A 20280-nucleotide genomic window follows, 5' to 3' on the forward strand; every position below is an offset into this window, starting at 1 on the left:
ACACCTGTGTAACTACCATCCCAATGATATTTAGGACATTTTCTCATCCCAGGAAGTTCCCTCATGCGCCTTTACAGCCAATCCCCTACCACCACTGTCACAGGCGTTGTTATTTGGTCTGACTTCTATCACTATAGGTTTTGCCTGTTCCAGAACTTCATATAAATGGGATCATATAGTATGTGCTTGATCATGTCTATCTTCTTTCACTTGGTAGGTTTTTGAGATTCATCCATGCTTTTGTGTCTATCAGTAGTTTCTTTCATTTTATTCCTGAGTAGTATTTGTTGTGAGGACTCCCAAATAAGTTGTACCAGAGTAGCTAGCAACCCTGCCCTAACAGGAAATGAAGAGGAGCTGATGTGGGTATTTATAGTGTGCCTTTCGTGGATACTTCTTTTAACTGATGGCCTTATGCCTGGTTGTCTGACCCATCACCGGGGATTCCTCACACAGGAAGCTTGTGTTCACTGGCAGATGTCCTTGTGGCGCTTGTTGGGCCGTGTCCAGTTTATGCTTGACCATTGCTCTGGCACTAAGAGTCCAACCTTGTGTTCTCCCCAGTGTCCTGGGGAAAACTCAGCCTGGAGTAAACCCTGGGTCTTTAGATGGAAAGGGAAAATTCAATACACAACAACGATAGAAAATAAGTCAAAGATTTTTACGTACAAATCGTGTGCAAGGAGGGCATAATGAGTTGGGAGGGCAGTCCATCCCTGGGGCACATGAGGCAAGAATGAAGAGTCAGACCAAGAGAAAGAAAAAGGGTTGGGGAGAGACTGACAGTTTATATAAGGGAATAGGGTGCGGGTCATTTTATTAGTAAGTTATTGGGCAAATGCCTGAATGGTCCGTTTAAAAGAAAAGCAGGAAAGCAGGGAGCGCAGTCTGCTAGTCAGGAGAGATGCCTCTAAGTTCTTATCTTTGATGGTCAGCTTGAACCATTTGGGTGTGAATAGGCATTTACGTTGTTTCCAGGTTTGGCTGGGCAGTATAATGCTGCTGTGAACATTCATGTGTAAGTTTATTTAAGGACATGTGTTTTCATTTTACTTAGCTGAATACTTACAAGTGGAATCACTGGGTCATATGGTAAGTAGATATTCGATTTAGTAAGAAACTAGCACGTTTTTTTTCATAGTGGTTGTACCATTTTACACTCTCACCAGCAAAGTGTGAGTTTCAGTTGTTCCATGTCTTTGAAAACACTTATTATTGTCAGCCTTTCTAATTGGTGTGAAGTGCTATCACATGGTGGTTTTAATTTGCAGTTCACTGACACTGAGCATCTTTTCCTACGCTATTGGCCACTCACACATCTTGTTTTGTGAAGTGTCCGTTCAAGTCTTTTGTCTATTTAAAAAAATTGGGATTTTTTTTTCTTTTGAGTTGTAAGCACTTTTTATGTATTCTGGGTACAAGTCCTTTGTCAGATATATGTATTGTGCCTATTTTCTCTCTGACTATGGCTCATTTTTTTCATTTTCATTTTTCATTTTCTTAACAGCATCTTTTGAAGGGCATAAGTTTTTAATCTTGATAAAATATAATTTTTGTGCCTAATCTAAGAAATCATTGCCTAACCATGGTCACACAGATTTTTCTCCATTTTCTTCTAAAAGTTTTTATAGTTTTAGCTTCTACACTTAGGTCTGTGATCCATTTATAATTGATTCTTATCTATGTTGCGAGGCAGGATTCAAAGTTCATTTTGTCCTGTGCAGATATCCAGCTGTTCCAGCACCATTCTTTGAAAAGACGATCCTTTCCCCCACTGAATTTTCTTGGCACATTTATTGAAAATCAACTGGCCAAATACAACATATATTACCATATATTAGATTCTCTTTTCTATTCCATTAGTCTATATCTATAACCTTATACCAATACCCCATTCTTGATTGCTATAGCTGTACATACAGCAATTCTTAAAATCACTAGTGTGTTACAACTTTGTTCTTCATTTTCAAAGTTGTTTTGGCTCTTCTAGGTAGGTATTTTGCATTTCCATATAAGTTTCAGAATGTGCCTGTCAATTTACACACACACACACAGACACACACACACACACACACAAAGCCTGTTAAGATTTATACTGGCATTGCATTGAATGTATAGATCAATATGGGGAGAATTAACACCTTAATGATATCGACTCTTCTGATCCATAAGCATTATATAACTCTCTATTTATTTAAGTTTCCTCTATCTCAGCAATACATAGTTGTTTTCAGTGTACATATCTTATATATTTTTATTAACTTTATTCCTAAGTATTTTAAGCTTTTAAATGGTATTCACACAATATTTTAAAATTTCAATTTCCAGTTGTTTGTGACTAGGATAGAGAAATACAAATGATTTCAGTAGACTGACTTTGTATCCTGTGAACCTGATAAATTAACTTATTTATTCTAGTAATTTTGTGGGTGGTGTTTTTGTTTTTTTTTTTTTTGGTAGATTCCTTATATAGACAATCACGCTGTATGCCATGCAGACAGTTTTACTTTGTCTTCTTTAATTTTAAAGGCTTTTATTCCTTTTTCTTATCTTATTGCACTGATGTGGTCTCCAGTATAATATTAACTAGAAGCAGTGACAGTGTACATTCTTGCCTTTTGATTGATTTTAGAGGGAAAGTATTCAATATATCACCCTTAAGTATGTTGTTCCTTTTAGTAGTTTTCATTTCTCTGCTAAGATTCCCTATCTGGTTACTCATTAAGATCATATTTTTCTTTAAGTATTTGGATACTTTTATAATAGTTGCTTTAAAGTAGTATTTGTCTTTAATGTTTAGTATTTGTCTGCCAAATCTAACATCTAGACCATCTCAAGGTCAGGTCAACTTTTTTTTTACTCTTTCTTGTTGACAGCGGGTCACATTTTTCCTGTTCTTTTTTTTTTATATTAATTTTAATTTTATACTGGATGTTTTGGTGATTATTGATCAAGGACACCTTTTACACTCTACAACGCTGCTTGCAGCGTCTTCAACCCTGGTGTTGGAATCACTTCTCAGCTGAAATCTCTTCTCAGCTGAAATCTCTTCTCAGCTGAAATCTCTTCACATATCTGGCTATATTACCCTTTACCCCTTCTATTTTCTACTGACTCCCTAATTATTTGTATAAATTCATTGCAAAGGCTAACTAATATATTACAGTTGGAATGAACTACAGGTTTTGGAGCCAGATAGACTTGAATTTTAATCTTCATTATAACACTTAATAGCTAGGATGTCTTGGGCAAGTTATAAAATCTGTCTCAGTTTCTCTACCTTTAAAATAATCATCAAAATTCTCCATCTTATTAGGCTTTTATAAACACTAAACATGACATATATTAAGCATGTAGCACATAGTAAATACTCAATAAGTTGTACCTGCTATTATTAAGTAGTGATACACCTGGTTCAAGTTTTCTGCACCCCATAAGGGATTCACTGTTTGACTCAAACCCATCCAAAGCTTTAGCCCATTGGCTCCCTTGACTCCAACAATCTACACATACACTTCACTCCTACCGATCCCATGCCCATATTTAGAACTTGTCATGTGGAGGTACATCACTTTAGAAACTTTAAAAATCAATATTCCAAACTTTCATCACAAATTCTCCCCTTTCCTTTGTTATATTTTTTTTCCTCAAACTTATTGAGCACTTACTTCCTGTTGGGCCTATCAAAATGAATGTGACAGGGCCGGGCGCTGTGGCTCACGCCTGTAATCCTAGCTCTTGGGAGGCCGAGGCGGGCGGATTGCTCAGGGTCAGGAGTTCAAAACCAGCCTGAGCAAGAGCGAGACCCCGTCTCTACTATAAAAATAGAAAGAAATTAATTGGCCAACTGATATATATATAAAAAATTAGCCGGGCATGGTGGCGCATGCCTGTAGTCCCAGCTACCCGGGAGGCTGAGGCAGAAGGATCACTCGAGCCCAGGAGTTTGAGGTTGCTGTGAGCTAGGCTGACGCCACGGCACTCACTCTAGCCTGGGCAACAAAGCGAGACTCTGTCTCAAAAAAAAAAAAAAAAAAAAAAAAAAAAAAATGAATGTGACAAATCCCTCTTCTCATAAAGCTCAGAGCATAGTGAAAGGGACAGGCAAGTAGGTATACAATCCTAAAATCATGGTTACCGTAGGTTATTGTACAGAACTAGGATAGATGTGTAACCTACCTTGGAGCTCAGGCTTCTTGGAGGAGCTACTGCCTTAGATAATTTGGAAAGAATAAGTAAGATTTAGCCAAATAGAGGAGAGAAAGCACAGAGGACAGCAACCCTAGAGGCTAGAGGAAGCCTGCCTTGTTGAGTCCAGTTAGGGCCCAGAGTGTAAGAGGATACAGAAGAAAGCCTCATCACAAAAATCTTTGCAAGGACATTTGCCAAAGTTCCAAGTAATGATTATCTGACCCATGGAAATAAGTGGAAATATTCAAGAGATATTTATGAGGCAGAATTGAGAGACCTGGTGACTAGACATTGGTGAAAGAGAAGGAGATGTCAGCAAGATTTCTGGCTTAAGTGACTTGTTGGATGTTGAAACTAGTTACTAAGAGGACACATAGGACCAGATTTTGTGGGGGGAAGATGATAAGCTCAGGGTTGTGTCTGAGATACCAATGGGACAACAAGGTGGAGATGTACTGTAGGTAGTTCAACAAACAGGTCTGATGCTTAGAAGAGAAGCCTGGGTTGGAGAGAGGTTTAACAGTTAAAGCAAAGAGATGGTGGATAAGGCCATGGGTGGGTGAGATTGCTCAGAGATGAGAAGATATTAAGAATGGAACACTAAAGTTCAATCTGCAGACATATATTTGAGAGTCAAGGAATATTGCTAGGGATTTTATAGTCTCAAGAGATGACAGTAGCTCCTTCCTTCCCTCCTCCTAGCTCCTCACCAGAAGTGGCCAGGTGCAGATCCTCCAGCAGGAAGAGAAGGGAGCCTTTAGAATCCTGGTGGTGCCCAGGCAGGCTGGCTTGGGCTTGGCCCTGGACCCCTTTACTCAGCAGGAGACGGAGGTGGGTGGAGCTGAAGGCAGGGTGGATGGTGCTGTATATGTAAGGGTGACTTGGCTCCACTAGCGCCTCCACAAAGGCTGACTTCCCTGTTGCTGCCTCTCCAGCCAGCAGCACTGGCTGTCCCGCTGACAGAAGCAGGTCCACCACATAAAAGAGCGGTTCAGTCTGCAGAACAGAAGCAGGGTTTTACTGTGGCAGCTCCAGTGTAGGTAGGACAGTTGAAAATAAAGGTTTAGGGGACTTGTCTTAGAGCTGTACTTAGAAAATACTTTATGTATTCTTGTGACTGCGAAAACTTATCAAAGAAGGGAAGAAGGTGGGTCTCAGTGGAGCTTTGGACACAGATTGTCCCTAGCATGGCTCCTTAAATCCCAAACCCAGTTCCCGCCCCACTGTCTTCACACCTGAGTAATAGGGTGGAAGGTGCCCAGAGGCGCTTTCACGTGGTTGCTCAGGTATTGCCCAGTGAAGGGGGCCAGTGTCCCATCTTCAGGGCTTACATGTAGATCGAACACCAAGGCTGAGGGTGGTGGCTCAGGGTAGTTGGAGAGGCAGCAAATGGAACCCCTCATGAAGTTATCAAAGAGGAGCCAGAGCCTGCTCAGAGGGACACACAGGCAAAAGTGTCATACGTTACAACATTTCAATTTGTGAGATGCTCACACAGTCCACCATACCCCAACAGTGATGTCACATGGGTTTTGACGTCCTTGGGCCAGTCCATCTCAGCCCTCTGCTTCCCCCATCCCCCATCCCTGTAGGCACCTGGAGGGAAGGTGGGCTCCAAAGCCCCAGATCAGGGCAAAGAGAAAACTGCTGACAGCCAGCAAGTGTTCCCTGTGATTATTCGATACGTCATTGCTGTCAGCCTGGGCCTGGTTCAGAGAGCTGCGTTTTGAAGACTTGATGCTTTGGGACACAGGATGGCTAAAGCTGAGGTCCTCTGCAAAGGTCATCATGGTAAGAATAGGAGCCCAGTAGAAAAAGTAGGGGGGTGGGAAATGGAGGAAAGAATAGATGGTAACTATATTATTTCTCTTCACTTTCAGACCCCCTGACCCAGCTCTACCCAGACTCCAGTATACCCTAGCCACTCTCAAGGTCCCATCTCTCTCAAATCAGCCTGTCCATCTCCTCACCTCGGCCATGTGCCTTCTTCTCCTCTAGACTCAGGTGGAGGTCAAGCAGAGCACGCAAGATGCGGGCCAGGCTGGTGACTTCTGCCACACCTGGGCAAACAGCCTGCTGCCCATGTACCTGCAGCACAGAGCTGGCACCGTGGCGGGTGAGGAATCGGAACGTGGCAGGCACCAGAACTTCAGCCAGGCGGTTGAGCTCCGTGAGTGTCTGTTGCTGCAGGTGGTACTCATGGGGCAGGGATGCCATCAGGACACTAAGCACGCACTGCCAAGTCTGCTCCCCACCACACCAGACTAGGGCACAACAGCCCACCACTGTGGGAGACATGCCTGTTGCATCTGCCACCTCCATCAGGAGAAAGGTACCTGGGGGTCGTGCTATCTGCTGTCCACTGGGGAGACTAAGCTGGGGGGGCTCACTCAGGAGGCAAGTGATGGAGTCCAGCCAAGCGGTACTAGAGGCCCCATCACATATTATCCAGTGCTGGATCCCCACTGATTCCCCCTTCTGCCCTTTTGGCCCCATGTTGTTACACTGACTGGCTGCTTGAAGTACCCTGGGGAAGACACCATGGTGCCAGCAGGGGCCCTCTATCCATCCCAAGAACTCCTGGGGACTGAGGACACTGGGGTATAGGTGGGTAATTTCCACAGGCTGGTAGCCATGGGTTGAGGTGGCCTCCATGGCTGCCAGCCGATTATGGATCTTAAATAAGCTGTGCCAACAAGTGGTCTTGCCACTGCCTGCAGGTCCCAGGAGCAGAATGCCTGAGGCCCGGCACAGGGCCTGGCTCAGCTGTTCCAGGGACCCCAAAATGTCAGGGCTGGGATGCAGGCCTACCTGCCTCAGTTCTTCCACCGTTAGTGGCTTCAGCAGCCTTTGGGTCATAGGCTCTGCCAACACGTGGCTGGCATTAGGGAAAAGCCCACAGAGCAGCTCTCGGAGGTTATGCAGGCGGAGCCCATTGAGGATGTTGAACAGTGGTGAGCGCAGCAGGGCATGCAGTAGGGCAGCCTCCTCAATGGCAGCCTGGCTGTGCTGCTGTTGAGTCTTGGGTTTCCCGTTGGTCTCATTTAGTGTCTGTATTGTGTCTGTTAGTATCTGCTTGAGCAGTGGCAACCGGCAGGGCAGGGGCCCAGACACAAGCTCACGCTCTAGGAAGAAGAATTTGGATAGGCGGGTAGCCATGCGGGAGGCATCCCGCACCCCTGCTCCCAGCAGGGTCAGCTCTGCCACTTGCTGGAGATCAGGAAGTGCCAATGCCACAGGCCGCAGTAGCAAGTGCAGGTTGGCAGGCACAACAGGGCTCAGGGCACGTAGTGTCAGGAGACAGCCATAGCCAAGGCGCATGGACACGTGATGTTTCTCAAAGAAACCACTGCCAAGGAGCTGGGGCTGGGTGGGGTCTGTGGTGCTGGTGGTCTGGGAAGCCTCCTGATACAGTGGGGCATAAATGTGGTGCAGTTCAGCCAGGCGCTGGCCCAAGGCAGAGAGCAAGCCAGAGGGCAGGTGCTGAGCTGCATCCAGCAGCAGCCAGGCACCACACTGCAGGGCACCATTCAGGTAGTTGCTCAGGCACTGGGCCTCTATTTGCGGTGAGCAGGACAGCATCACCAGCTGGCGGCCCAGGGCCTGTGCCAGGCTTTTCACTGTAGCAACCTTGCCCACACCATCAGGGCCCAGGAGGGTCCCACAGACCACTTCCTCCAGGGCCAATAACAGCACCAGGGTTGTTCGCTCTGGCAGCAGGCTGGGTAGAGGGCCCAGTCTGGGACCCAGGTACTCATAATTGTACAGGAAGGACCGGCCCAGTACATCTACCCAGCACGCAGCTGGTGACACAGAAGGCTCAGTAGATGTGATAGCCTTGAGACTTTTCAGGGGGGTTTGGAGGATCATGTGAGATGAACCCAAGTGATACTTAAGTTGGCGAACCCAGTGGAAGTCTGTTAGATCTCTGACCTGGTGCTGCTCCAGCAACTGTGCTATATCCCGGTGAGTCATTGCCATGACCAGCAGGGCACTGAGCAGGCTGGTCTGGCGGACAGAGGAAAGGGGCTGCCCATCCTGGGAGCCCCTCTGGCCCCGTACAAAATTCACCAGTGCCTCAAGCCTGCGCGTATGCACGGTGGCCATGGCTGGGGTCCTCCCTTTAAGCAGAGCCTCCTCCATCTCAGCCCGCCACACCACCTCCTCTGCCACCAGCACACACTGCCATGGGAAGGCCTCGACTAAATCCAGCCAGCGGTAGACATATAGTTGTTGGGGCAACTGGCTTTGCTTGAAGGCTTCACTTAGGGATGGCCCCTGGGCAAGGCGGGCAGCCACACAGTTCTGTAGCATGTGCACCAATGCCAAGCGCAGACACTTCTCCAGAGAGGCCAGCCACTTAGGGAGATCTGAATGCAGAGGAAGGGGCTCCTGCAGCTTCACCACCTCCCCACCCACCCCTAGCACTGCAAGTGCCTCCAGCTCAGCCTGTGTGCTTGGGCTTGGTGCCTGGTCGTTCCTGTTTTTCTCATCAGTTGAACGGGACTTGAAACTCACAGCATGCACGTGAGGAAAGCAGCGTTGGACCCATAGCTGGGCCTCGCATGACTCTAGTGGGGAAGCCAGCAGGGCTACCAGCTCACTGTCACTGAGGAAGAAGAGGCGGGGGAAGTAAGCACACATCCCATATAGCACACTCTCCAAAGCCATGATGATACCCTCCAGCTCCGCTGATCCTGCTTGCAGCAGTTGTTGCAGCTGCTGGCCTTGGTAGTAAGGGCTCCTCTTGGCACTGGGCACTATAAGTGACAGAACCATGGGGTCAGCTACAGAGATGTGCATCAGGGCTCGATACTGTTCATCCGTGGCCTTGAAACGAGAGTCCTGTGGCAAGAGAAAGGGTAAAAGTGAGGACAAATGTGAAGTGACAGCTCCCCCTCCCACCCTGAGCCCCACTATTCACAAGCCTGTCTTGCCCACTCTGCCTCAGCCCCCTCCTTCCCTACCAGGTCAGCATTAGGAAACTGGATCTCCATCTCATGCAGAACTTTATTCAGAAAAATCCACTTCTGCTGGAAAGTTACCCACACCTCCAGCAGGGCACCTGTATAAAAGCCAGAGGAACATTGGTGGAAGACACTAAGGTGTTAGCTTCTGTAAGGGGGTCCAGCCTGCTCTTGACTTCTCTGGTGTCTCACTAGGCCAACCAAAATGCTCTGCTCAGCAGGACCCAGGGACCTTACTTGGGGGAGATAAAACTCTTATTATAAATAAAGACCTGGTCACCTGATCCCAAGAAATAGGTCCTGAAGTAAGTCCGCACTCTGTCCTTCATATCTTCCCCCACCCAACCTCTACCTCCTGCCCCTACCATGCTGGGCCATCCTGCCTCAGGTCCCACCCATCACCGCAGCTAGAGGCCTACACTCACTCAGGCCATGCATGATGGTCACCCACTCCAGAGATATTTTGTGTAAGTCTCCTGATTTTTGGATGGCCAGGACCTTGAACAACACTTGAAGACTTTCCTGGATGGAATCCTTCAGGCTGCTGTAATCTAAGGAAGAAAAAGCTGAGCTGGTAGTCAGATGGGCCAAGGGCAGGTACTGAAGCAGAGAAGGGTAGACCAGGTGACCTTCCAGTGGAGGTAGTTACAGAGAACTTGGTACTCTTTCTATCTTCAAGGATTGCATTGAACAATACAGTAGAACCAGTAGAGCACTGGGGTCTCAAAATAGGGAGAGGAGAAACTTCGCCTTCCCCAGGCATAGTGGGAAGACTCCAGGCCAGCTAATTTCCCTGGCTAGATGCTATGGGTATCCATCTAGTTCCATGGAAGTTCTTTGAAGAACTGGAGCCTCCTGCTTGGGAAGAGGGCTCAATGGCTCCAAATCTGTACATAATATTATATTTCTATAGCAAGAATGCCCATGCTGGCATGAAAGGGGTCCTGGTAGAAAAGCTGAGATCAAAATTTTCTCTCATAGTCTTAGCATTTGGCTCCCTGGTACTGCTTAAAGATTTATGCCATCATGCCATGAGAGAAGTGAGGTAAGGACACTAACTGGGGAGAAGAATCGAGGAAGGGGGTTGATTCAGACAGATGGAGGATTCTCCAGACACCCTGTTGGGGAGAAAATTCTCAGTGTCCTGCTCTCAGAGTGAAAGAACTTATACTGTACTCTCTAGAAAAAACATTACAGGTGTAATATTTTTAGTACCTCTGTCTATCCCCTTTACATGCTTCTCCCCATGTGGAGGTAAAAAGGCCCAAAGGCTCTTATGCTCTAAGGGACACGAAGCAGGCCACAATCCTCCATGCAGTTACCTGAGTAAATGTACTTCAACTCCCCTCTGCATATCCACACAGATCTCAGGTTGTCAATTGATTTGGGGAAGGTTGTGTAAAGATAATGTGAAGACTCACTTGACTTAGATCTAAGCTGTGTCTGTCAACCCAGTACATAAAAAACACACAGTTTCTTGCGGGTAATAGTTCTGATATCACACTTTCATTTTTATGTAGCTCCTTGTTCTCATTTGGTTAATAAACTAAAGGGGAGAATTAATGATTACTCGCTATGCTCAACCTTACAACAATCTGTCTTCCTGGGGTAGAAATTAAATACAAGAGAAGTTCCATCGTCTTTGGGCTCATTTGGGTGAAGGAAGTCACCAGCCTAATGGTGTGTGGCCACCACAAAGATGTATGTGGTCCTTGGTTAACATGCCTGGAATTAATAGGGAAATAAAGCCAGGCACAAAGAAAGGATAGGGAGAAACCTGTAGGGAGAAACCCCAACCATACATGTTCTTGGTACAAATGCCAGCTCAGAGAGAGAAGGGAAAACTGGAAGGGAGGAAAGGTGGTGGGAAGGGCTGTGAGCTCAAGTGAGGACTGGGAGGACCCACACTGGTGTCTGACGTTATGCTCAGAGACAGGCCAAGTCCCAGACTATCCAGAGCCTGTACTCTACTGTGAATTTTTATTTATTACTTTTAGTAGCAGAGGAATTTAAAGATGATGCAGAAAAGTGGTAGAGACCAAGTAGAGCTGCAGTCCCCAACCTCCAGGCCCAGCAGTACTGGTACCAGTCCATGGCCTGTTAGGAACCAGACCGCACAGCAGGAGGTGAGCAGTGAGCAAAAGCTCCATCTGTATTTATAGCCGCTCCCTATCACTTGCATTAACACCTGAGCTCTGCCTCCTGTCAGATCAGCAGTGGCATTAGTGGCAGGAAAACAAGCTCAGGGCTCCTAGTAATTCTGCATTATGGTGAGTCATATAATTATTTCATTATATATTACAATGTAATAATAAAAATAAAGTACACAATAAATGTAATGCTCTTGAATCATCTCAAAACCACCACCACCACCCCCACCCTGGTCCATGAAAAAATTATCTTCCATGAAACCAGCGTCTGGTGCCAAAAAAGTTGGGGACCACTGAAGTATCAATAGAAGTAGATCTGTAAAATGTGGAATTAGAGTCAGAGATGGGCAAAAGGATCAGCATAAAATGTGCTCAGAAACATTTGTACCCCTATAATATGCTGAAATAAATATTAAAAGATAAAAATAAACCAATGGATCAATGTTTCTCAAAAAAAAATGTGTTCAGTACAAAAGCAGGAAGATAATCTCCTTTGGATTCTGGTGGAAATGTTAACTGTAGAAATCCAGCCTTTGTATCTGTCAGCACCAAAGCCTATGAGTCCTTATTAAGAATGATGTGAACAAGGAGGCTGGGTACATTATCAATGTCCTGCAAATAGCTGGCAAAGGCATCCCTAGTCAAATACTGGACATGAAGGGTGATAAGGATAAAGAGTTTGGGTGATGAGGAACATCCATGTTAGAACAGGAGACATAAATTCTCCTCCATGCAGAAGTTGGACCAGTTACATGTTTTCCCTAGTTGGACTCCTACATAGCTCAAGTTCCCCCATTTTCCCCCACTTTCCCCCAGAATTAGAAGCTCTTTTTGTGAATGCTACACATTCTTACCATAAAATATACTGAATAATGCTGAGAATTCAACTGAAACTCACAAATCTCAAGCTAGTCTTTAGAAGACCCAAACATTTTTGCTTCCACGAGTTGAACTGTATGCTTGCCAAGAGTCAGAATATGTTTGCAAATCTATTTCAGTTATAATTTTAATTACAGAATGAATCTAATATTGTGTTAAGTACTATAATATGGGTGGGAAAAGAGTTGCTGTTTCTATGAAAACTATGCAAGGCTTCAGTAAAGGCAAGCTGATCATAAAAACAAGCTATTGGATATAGGCAAGTTAATTTTTAAAAATCAGGAAATTATAATAAAATCTGGAAAAGTTCTGGACTCAAGTAACTTTACAAGTATCTTTATGTTGCTGCCTCACTTTACAGAAAATGAAAGTAGAAATAGTAGACAATATATTAATGCAAGAAAGCCAGTGAGGAACTATCAATGGGTGTCTTTAGGTTAATAAATAAATGTATGTTTTAAGCTAAATGCACATGTATATTTTAAGCTAATGTACATGTACAATATTAATAAATATACCTATATATGTTTAGACTATGTATATACATCATATTTTGTGGTTTCTCTAACTAATTTTTTAGATGAACTGATTGGATTCCAACTGTGTTAGATCAGAGAATTTCTCCTCTACCAGCAATTCCTCAACTACATTATCGTGGATGCTTGTAACATGTGCTGTTCCCTGTATCTGGCATGCCCTTCTTGCCTTGCAAATTTGGCAAACTCCTTCTCCTTCAAAAGTCATCATGATACCTCAGCCTAAGGGAAGACTTCTCTGATTATCTCTGGTTCTTTGAGCTGGACCTCTCTCTGAGGTTCTACTGCCCTCAGTAAGGTGCTCCATCATGCACTTATCCCTGTACTAATGTCTGCCTCTCACTAGACCAGGAGTTCCTGAGGGACAAGGCCGCTGTCTGTAAATCTCAGGGTCTCCGGTATTTAGCACAGAGTAGGCAGGTGATTTTGATGAGGGAAAGAATAAAGGAATGAATGAATGAATGAGTGAGGTATAAAATCAGATAGCAGGGTATAATCTAGAGGACAGAGCATTGAAAGGTGGAGAGGAGTGACTGTGAGGAATTTCTGAGTACAATCAGAAAGGAAAGGGCCTCTACTGAAGGAGTCAGGCATTGGGTGGAGAGAGGGAGGTGTGTAGGGGGTTCCCAAGGAGATAAAGATGGTATGGGAGCTACATGGAAGACACTGTCTCAGAACAGACTGGTGTCTCAAGCTGCCTAGTAAGGATGGGGCCCTGGCTAGAGGAGCCAAATCTGGCAGGGCTTGGAGGATGTGGTGGATGAAAATGACCCCAAGGAGGGGATTTTCACTGGGCCACAAGGGCTGAATCTCACCTGAGAGGATAAAGGTGCCACTATCCTTGTCCACTACCTCACATTGGGGGCTGTGGAGCATGTGTCTCTTGGAACGCTCTGAGACTGGTGGCTTGTAGGGGACATGCAGGATGAAGTTGAGCAGGCGCAGCTGGCGAACTTCCCAATGCCGCTGTAGCTTCCGTAGGGTCTCTTGGGCCTGAATTCGGTTGTTTTCGTACTGCCAGACCTGGAACAGCTGGGTCTCAGGAACCAGGACTGCATAATGGCTTAGGGGATAGCCTTGGAGCTGGGGCTTGGGGATTGGGTCTGAGGCAGAACTCAAAGGGCAGCAATCAGAGGATGAAGTGAAAGTGGAAGCATCAGGCTTCAAAGATAGGCCATTGGTAGCATCTAACTACTTAGACCTGTGGTCACTGCCTTGAAACCCACCATTTTGCAAGGCTCTACCTGAGCAGACAATACCTCAGTCAGCTTGTGTTCTTTGGGGCCAAGGGTAAGTGTTGGGGAACATCTGCCATTCTGTGGGCCCACAACTTCAGGGGCCCACAGGGCTGACATCCACTTCCTTTCCCAGTTGAGGGGAGATATAGTCTCAGTCACTGTGTCTAGAACCACCCATGAGATCCCCATCTGAAGGAAACTGTTCCTACCCTCCAGGCAGGTCAGCAATCTCAACCCCCACTCACGTACATGCCAACATCTACTGCCCCCTTTTCTCCAGGGGCTTCTGGGCCTTGAGTGGCTTCATTACAGGTCCTGATCTCAGACCTCCCTCCCTCCCTCTCTCTCCCACTTCCATCCTCCCTTCCTCCTGTGGGCCCCACCTGGTTGATTCGATCTGCAAACTCCAGCAGTGGACAAGCGAGCAGCTGGCCCAGTGTTAGGCGTTCTAGGTTTTGGTGACTGCCCAGCCCTAAGGCTGGAGGTAGACGAGACAACAAGTCAGAGCAACACCCAGTAGGTGGCAGAGTCTAGCCCATGTCCCAGAGCCCGGTTCTATCCTAAGCCCCTAAGCCCAGATCCAGGACCCAGAGCCCAGCCCAACCCAGCTCAGACCCCAAACAGTGGATTTCAGGAAGTAACATAGAGCCGAGAGCTTAGAACCCAAGGTCCAGAGCACAACTCAGAACCCGGAGCTAAGACCCCAGCCTGAGTCCAGCCACGATCAGCAGAGGGCACCCCACATGGCAGTGAGGGAGGTTAGAAATGTTTGTCCCTGTGAGGGAAAAGAGGTTGTAATACATAGGAAAGGGTAGCGACCAACTTAGGAAGGAAAGATGTTTCCAGCAGGAGCAGCAAGGAACTGAGTTGTTGCATTGCTCTAACCCCTACATTCTTCCTTTCCCCACCCCTCTGACAGTAACCAAACACACCTCGCAGGAGGGATTGGCAGATGGGGCTCTGCAGTTGGAGGCTGCTCAGCTTGGTGAGCAATGGCAGGTAGTTGCGAAACTCCTCCAGTATTCGCATGCAGCGTTGCAGCACTGGGCTGTGCAGCCCCAGGGTCGCGCACATCCGTGCTGCCTCCGTCAGCCAGACATTTGTCTTCTCCTGGGCCATAGCCAGACTGAACTGCAGGGAGAAGGGCTCACTGTCAGCTTGAGATCCTCCCCCCACACCGCTGCAGTCCTCCACTCCCAGGAAAGAGCTCAAAGTGATGGTGTTGGCACCTTGGCAAAAGCCATGCACTTCCACTCGCTGATGTTTTCAGAGATGACTCGGTACAGGTGCCAGATGCGTTGCTGCTGCACAATAGGACGGGTCCCACAGATAGGCAAAGGCACAGGTCTCTCATCCCCTGTGGAATAGGGCTGGCTGAGACCTATTTGGGGCGAGGGGGTGGGAGCTGGGGGAATGGTCAAGAGGCCAGGATGACAGAAGGGAAGGTCTGGAAAGTGATGACGGGGGCAGAATTCCAAATTGTTCAGTTCAACAGTGGAGGTGGGGTCAATCCAAGGAACAGTTATTTCAAGGAAAGAATATCTGGGAAAACGTGATGACAGTGAAAGGGAAGTGTTCCTCTTCTATTAGTCTCCATCTCACTTACTACATTCTGGCCACACTGGACTCTATAATCAGACACACCCGTCATGCTCCCTCCTGCTAAGGCCCTTTCAATCAGAGTTCATTCTTCCATCAGAGAACCACATGGCTCATGCCCTCGCCGACTGCAAGTCCTTGCTCAAACAGCATCTTGTTAATGAGGCCCATGCAGATGCAGACTATCCTACTAAAGATTGCCATCTCTCCTCCCAGGCACACTCAGCACCTCTTCCCTGCTCATTTTTTTTCTATGCCATTTATCATTTTCTGCATACTTTAGTTATATTTTATTTATTATTTATTGTCTTTCTCCCCCAGCTAGAATGTTGGGTCCATTAGGGAAAGGGTTTTGTCTTTTGTTCATTGATGTACTTCAAGCCTGGTACACAGTAGGCACTCAACAAATATGTGTTGAATGAATGAATGAGTGAGTGAATAAACCATCAGCCCAAGAGAAAGTTCAGTGAGATGAATATGATAAAAGATCTGGCCCGCATAGAGGGCCATAAGGGGTAAATGATGATGCTCCCTGTTATGTTTGCCTTTGGTAATTATTCCCTCCCTCATCTCACAAGTTACTGCATTTGTTCTTAACCAATTATTTATAATAAGTTGTGAGATATGTATCAAAAGTAACTTGTAATTAATAGTACTTATAGTACTGTGCAATTTTACTTAAAAGACATAAGACCACAGTCAAGGTTACTGCTATAAGATTGTCATTCTTAGTCGCTTGAATTCCAGCACACTTTCTTGAGTGGGAGAAAAGGTGATAGCGTTATATCCAAATGCTGGGAATCATGCATCTTACAAATGCGAACATCAGGCATCATGGAGAACTTAGAATATTAAAAAGATAGGAATCACTTGGCTATTAGAGCTCTGATATGACAAAAAATAAAATGACAGTAAATCTATACTCTTCCCATCTTTCTTTTTCTAAGCTTAAAAGATTTGCCTAGAGACACATATTATCTTTGATAGCAGTTGTCTCAACATCAAATATTGGAAAAAATAAACAAATTCTCTATAAGAATGAGAAGACATGATATCTCCAAACACATGAAAAGATAAAGACAAACTTGGGGATTAAGAGCAAATGTTTTTTGATGGACATTTTGCAGTATGTACTCGGTAATTTTCATTGCATTTTATAACTTTTTATCTGGAAATGATTTCAAATTTTTAAAGTTCCAAGAAAAAATAGTAAAACAAGTACTTGTATACCTTTTATCTAGATTGACCTTTTGTTAACATTTTACCCGTTTGCTTTATTATTTGTGCTCACTTGCTCTGTGTATATGGGCGTGTGCACACATACACGAACACACTTTTTTCTCTAAACTATTTAAGGGCAAGGTACATAAACAACAGCCCTTTACTTCCAAATTACTCAGGTATGTATTTCCTAAGAATAGGGATGTTCTCTTCTTTCCTAAGAATAGGGATGTTCACCACAGTACAATGATCACCTTCATACATTACATTGATACAATATTCTACTGTCCATATTCTGGTTTTGTTATAATGCCCTATATAGCATTTTCCCCCCTTAAGTACAGCGTCCAATCTAGGGTAAAGTACTCTACTTACTTGTCATGTCTTTTAGCTTCTTTTAATCTGGAACATTCCCACAGCTTTTCTTTGTCTTTTGTAACAGACATTTTTAAAGTATACAGTCCCCTTTTGGCCCTTTTGTTAATAGTTTCTCATGTTGTGCTTTTATGATTTTTTTAAAATGATGTTATTCATTCTCAGCTAGACTACTGCATAGGTGATGCTGTATCTTCTTCCAGGTATCACATCTGGAGGCACTTGATGTAAACATGTTTTTCACTGGTGATGTTAATTTTGATCACCTGGTCAAATTTCTCCATTAATTGTTATTTCTTTTTTCTTCCTTTGTAATTAATAAGTAGTCTCTGAAAGAAACTCTCTAAAACAGTGCAAATATTCTGCTTCTTATCAAATTTGTCCAGATTTGGCATCCAGTGATGATCCTTACCTGATCTAATGTCTACCATGAGATGGCCGCAAAATAATAATTATTCCACTTTAGCCCCTCTCTACATTTACCAATTGGATCTTGGCATTCTACGGTAAGCACAAGTTCTCACTTATCCCTCATTGATTTATCTATTTATTTTTACTGCAGATGATAAATATTTTTTCAGTAGTTTAGAATTTATTACTGTACTTAAGTGCTCAAATTGGCTCAAATTTGGCCAGTTGGCATTGCTTCTGTACATCCTTGTACATTCTCACTTTTTTATTTTTTTAATTCAACACTTCCTTACTTTCTAGCATAAAAAGATAATCCAGGTTCCTGCCACAGCTCTGCAATCATCCATTTCTCTGAGGAGCTCTGGTTCCTTTTAGAGGTAAATGGTATTAGAAACTAAGATCTGAGCACAATGTTGCTTCTTGCTATTGGGGTATCTTTGCTTTTGTGCTCTTCAGCAGACAGAGCTAGGAAACATATGCCTGTGCACATATATATAAACACATACTTACATGCATATATATGTCCACATAAGCATGTATGCATATACAATGTGTGTGTGTTTTAAAATGCAATGGAAAATATAGAGTAGATACCATACAAAAGGAAGCTTATAAGATCACAACTTTTTTTCCAGAACTCAGAGAAAAAGAGTAAAGGAATCATGATGATAAAAGAAATGAATGAGAGATCTAGTAAATCCTATGTACATATAAGAATTTTTTTTTCTTTTAATATAGATTTGTTCAGAACCTGAACACATAAGAATTCTGGAAGGAGACTAGAGCAAATATAAGAGCCATTGCCAAACAACTGATAAACAGGTTATCTACATTAAAAAAAGCAGATTGATATCAGATTTGTTCCCAATGCTGAATGTCAGAAGGCAATGATCTAATATTTAAGTTTTGAAGAAAAAAATTTTGTGACTTCAGAATTTAATATTTAGCCAAGCTGTGATACAAGGACATTATAAAGTCATTCTCAACATATAAGTAACTCAAAAATTTTAATACCTTTAACTCCCTTATGAGAAAAAAAAGATACACAGGGAAATCTAGCCATCTGAGGAAAGAATGAAAATAAAGATGTGATTTAAAAAAAATAATTGTATGTAAATAAATCAGTAAACCTTATACGTTGAAACAGTTGTTAAAATGGCTATAAAACAGAGAGGATAGCAAAAGTAATGAGTAAAATAAATATAAACAATGGAAAACAAGGGATCGTTATTAATTATCTGGACCCAAAATCCTTGATTATTTTAACAAAACTGGGAGTTTTGTGAGGAGGAAGTAAACGCAATGCTGTGGAGTTTCCTGGGCCTAGCGCCACAAGGCCTGAACTCCTCTACTTTGCTTTTTCACAAATATCTTCAACCCTAGCAGGAGAAGTCAGGGTCTAGAGTCCCTGTCAGTTATAGTATGAGAGCCTTCCATACTTTGCCAAATAAAAAGTTCCTTGGTTCCAGAGCATCCTCTGCCTCACATCTAGACAAATGGCCCTGGGCTGAGGGATGCCCACAGGTAGAGATGGTAGTAGTTGGTGGCTGGCAAAGGGGCAACTCAGAAACAAGGTGCCTTTCCGAGGGATATAAATGACTACATCTGAGAAAAGAAACTTGGGCCCATAAAGTTCTGTATGGACAGAAGGGAACCAGTCTAGCCGCACCACGGTATGGAAGGGCTACGACCAATAGCTCTACCCCAGTCTCTTCTTGTGTGCTAGTGAGGCCTCAGCAGCCTCCTCTCTACACACATAGGCTGGAGGCAGTGCCTACTGGAGCTTCAAGACCTGTTCTTATCTGGAACTTGCTGCTCGGTATAGGACTGTGTTAAACAGGGCTACACAAAGGCGAAGTTCTACAATAAGGGCACCCTCGCATTTCTCCTACACAGGATTTTAGCCCCTGACCCCATCACATTCTAATGGAACATCTGCTTATTTGCCTTCACTACCAGACCATGAGCTTCCAGTATCCCCACCCTAAACACAACATCTGACATAGTCAATAAATGATGATTTTTGTCTTGTAATTTTTGTTTATAAAAGAGACCAACAAAGGTATGTGATTCCTGAGGCTCACTTAAGGTCATACAGGACATAGAACCGTGAGTCCCAGCCCTTATCTCAGCTGGAGGATCTATCACAGGGCGATCGGGGCAGGGGTAGAGATCCTCAGTACCAGTGAAGGTGACATAGGCATGGTGCAGTTCACCGAGGTGGTTGACTGTGTCCTGGAACTGGCGCTCCATGGAGATGAGCTGACGCTCAGTGCTTCTCTGCTCTTGTGTGGGGTCCATGAAGGGACCAGACAGGGCTTTCTCAAGCAGGCTGTCCAGCTCTGCCAATGCTGCTGCCATCATCTGCTGCAGCTTGGGCACGATGGCATGTCGCTTGCTGAGCAAGAACTCTGAGGCCTGGCTCTTCTCAAACTGAAATGCCTCCCATACATCCAGAAGCTGTGAGACAAGCAGAGGGTAATGAAGTAGATGTGGTTGTGGGGGAGGGGGACCGGGAGGGATGGGTGACTCCCTGAATTGTCCTCTCACCGAGATGTCCAGTGCCTCATTTTCAGCACTAAAGAGGTTAAAGTGGGTGCGGATGAGTTCGTGGAGTGCCCGTATGTATTCAATTCGCTTCTCCAGCTCCATGTACTGTTCATTGGCCTTATCCAACTGCAGGGATTACAGCATGAGAACAGCACTGCCACAG

The 20280-nt window shown here is 44.7% G+C and overlaps 2 protein-coding genes across 2 annotated transcripts in view; one reads left to right on the forward strand and one right to left on the reverse strand.

Moving 5' to 3' along the window:
* The window catches only part of RRP8 (ribosomal RNA processing 8), a 51828-nt gene extending 45956 nt beyond the window's left edge, over window positions 1-5872 (forward strand). Inside the window, exon 8 of the transcript XR_001159777.3 lies at window positions 5784-5872. The gene's annotated coding sequence lies outside the window, so the exon portion shown is untranslated. The remainder of the gene's footprint in view (window positions 1-5783) is intronic.
* DNHD1 (dynein heavy chain domain 1) overlaps window positions 1-20280 on the reverse strand; it is an 84810-nt gene that overhangs the window by 17213 nt on the left and 47317 nt on the right. The window contains exons 13-23 of the mRNA XM_076002224.1: window positions 19751-20243; window positions 15191-15318; window positions 14894-15092; window positions 14345-14439; window positions 13539-13746; window positions 9584-9709; window positions 9159-9256; window positions 6162-9036; window positions 5788-5965; window positions 5427-5619; window positions 4902-5187 (exon numbers count right to left, since the gene is read on the reverse strand). Coding sequence (XP_075858339.1) covers window positions 4902-5187; window positions 5427-5619; window positions 5788-5965; window positions 6162-9036; window positions 9159-9256; window positions 9584-9709; window positions 13539-13746; window positions 14345-14439; window positions 14894-15092; window positions 15191-15318; window positions 19751-20243 — 4879 coding nt within the window. The remainder of the gene's footprint in view (window positions 1-4901; window positions 5188-5426; window positions 5620-5787; window positions 5966-6161; window positions 9037-9158; window positions 9257-9583; window positions 9710-13538; window positions 13747-14344; window positions 14440-14893; window positions 15093-15190; window positions 15319-19750; window positions 20244-20280) is intronic.

This window comes from Microcebus murinus, chromosome 4 (genome assembly GCF_040939455.1).
Source record: "Microcebus murinus isolate Inina chromosome 4, M.murinus_Inina_mat1.0, whole genome shotgun sequence".
Lineage (NCBI taxonomy): Eukaryota > Metazoa > Chordata > Mammalia > Primates > Cheirogaleidae > Microcebus > Microcebus murinus.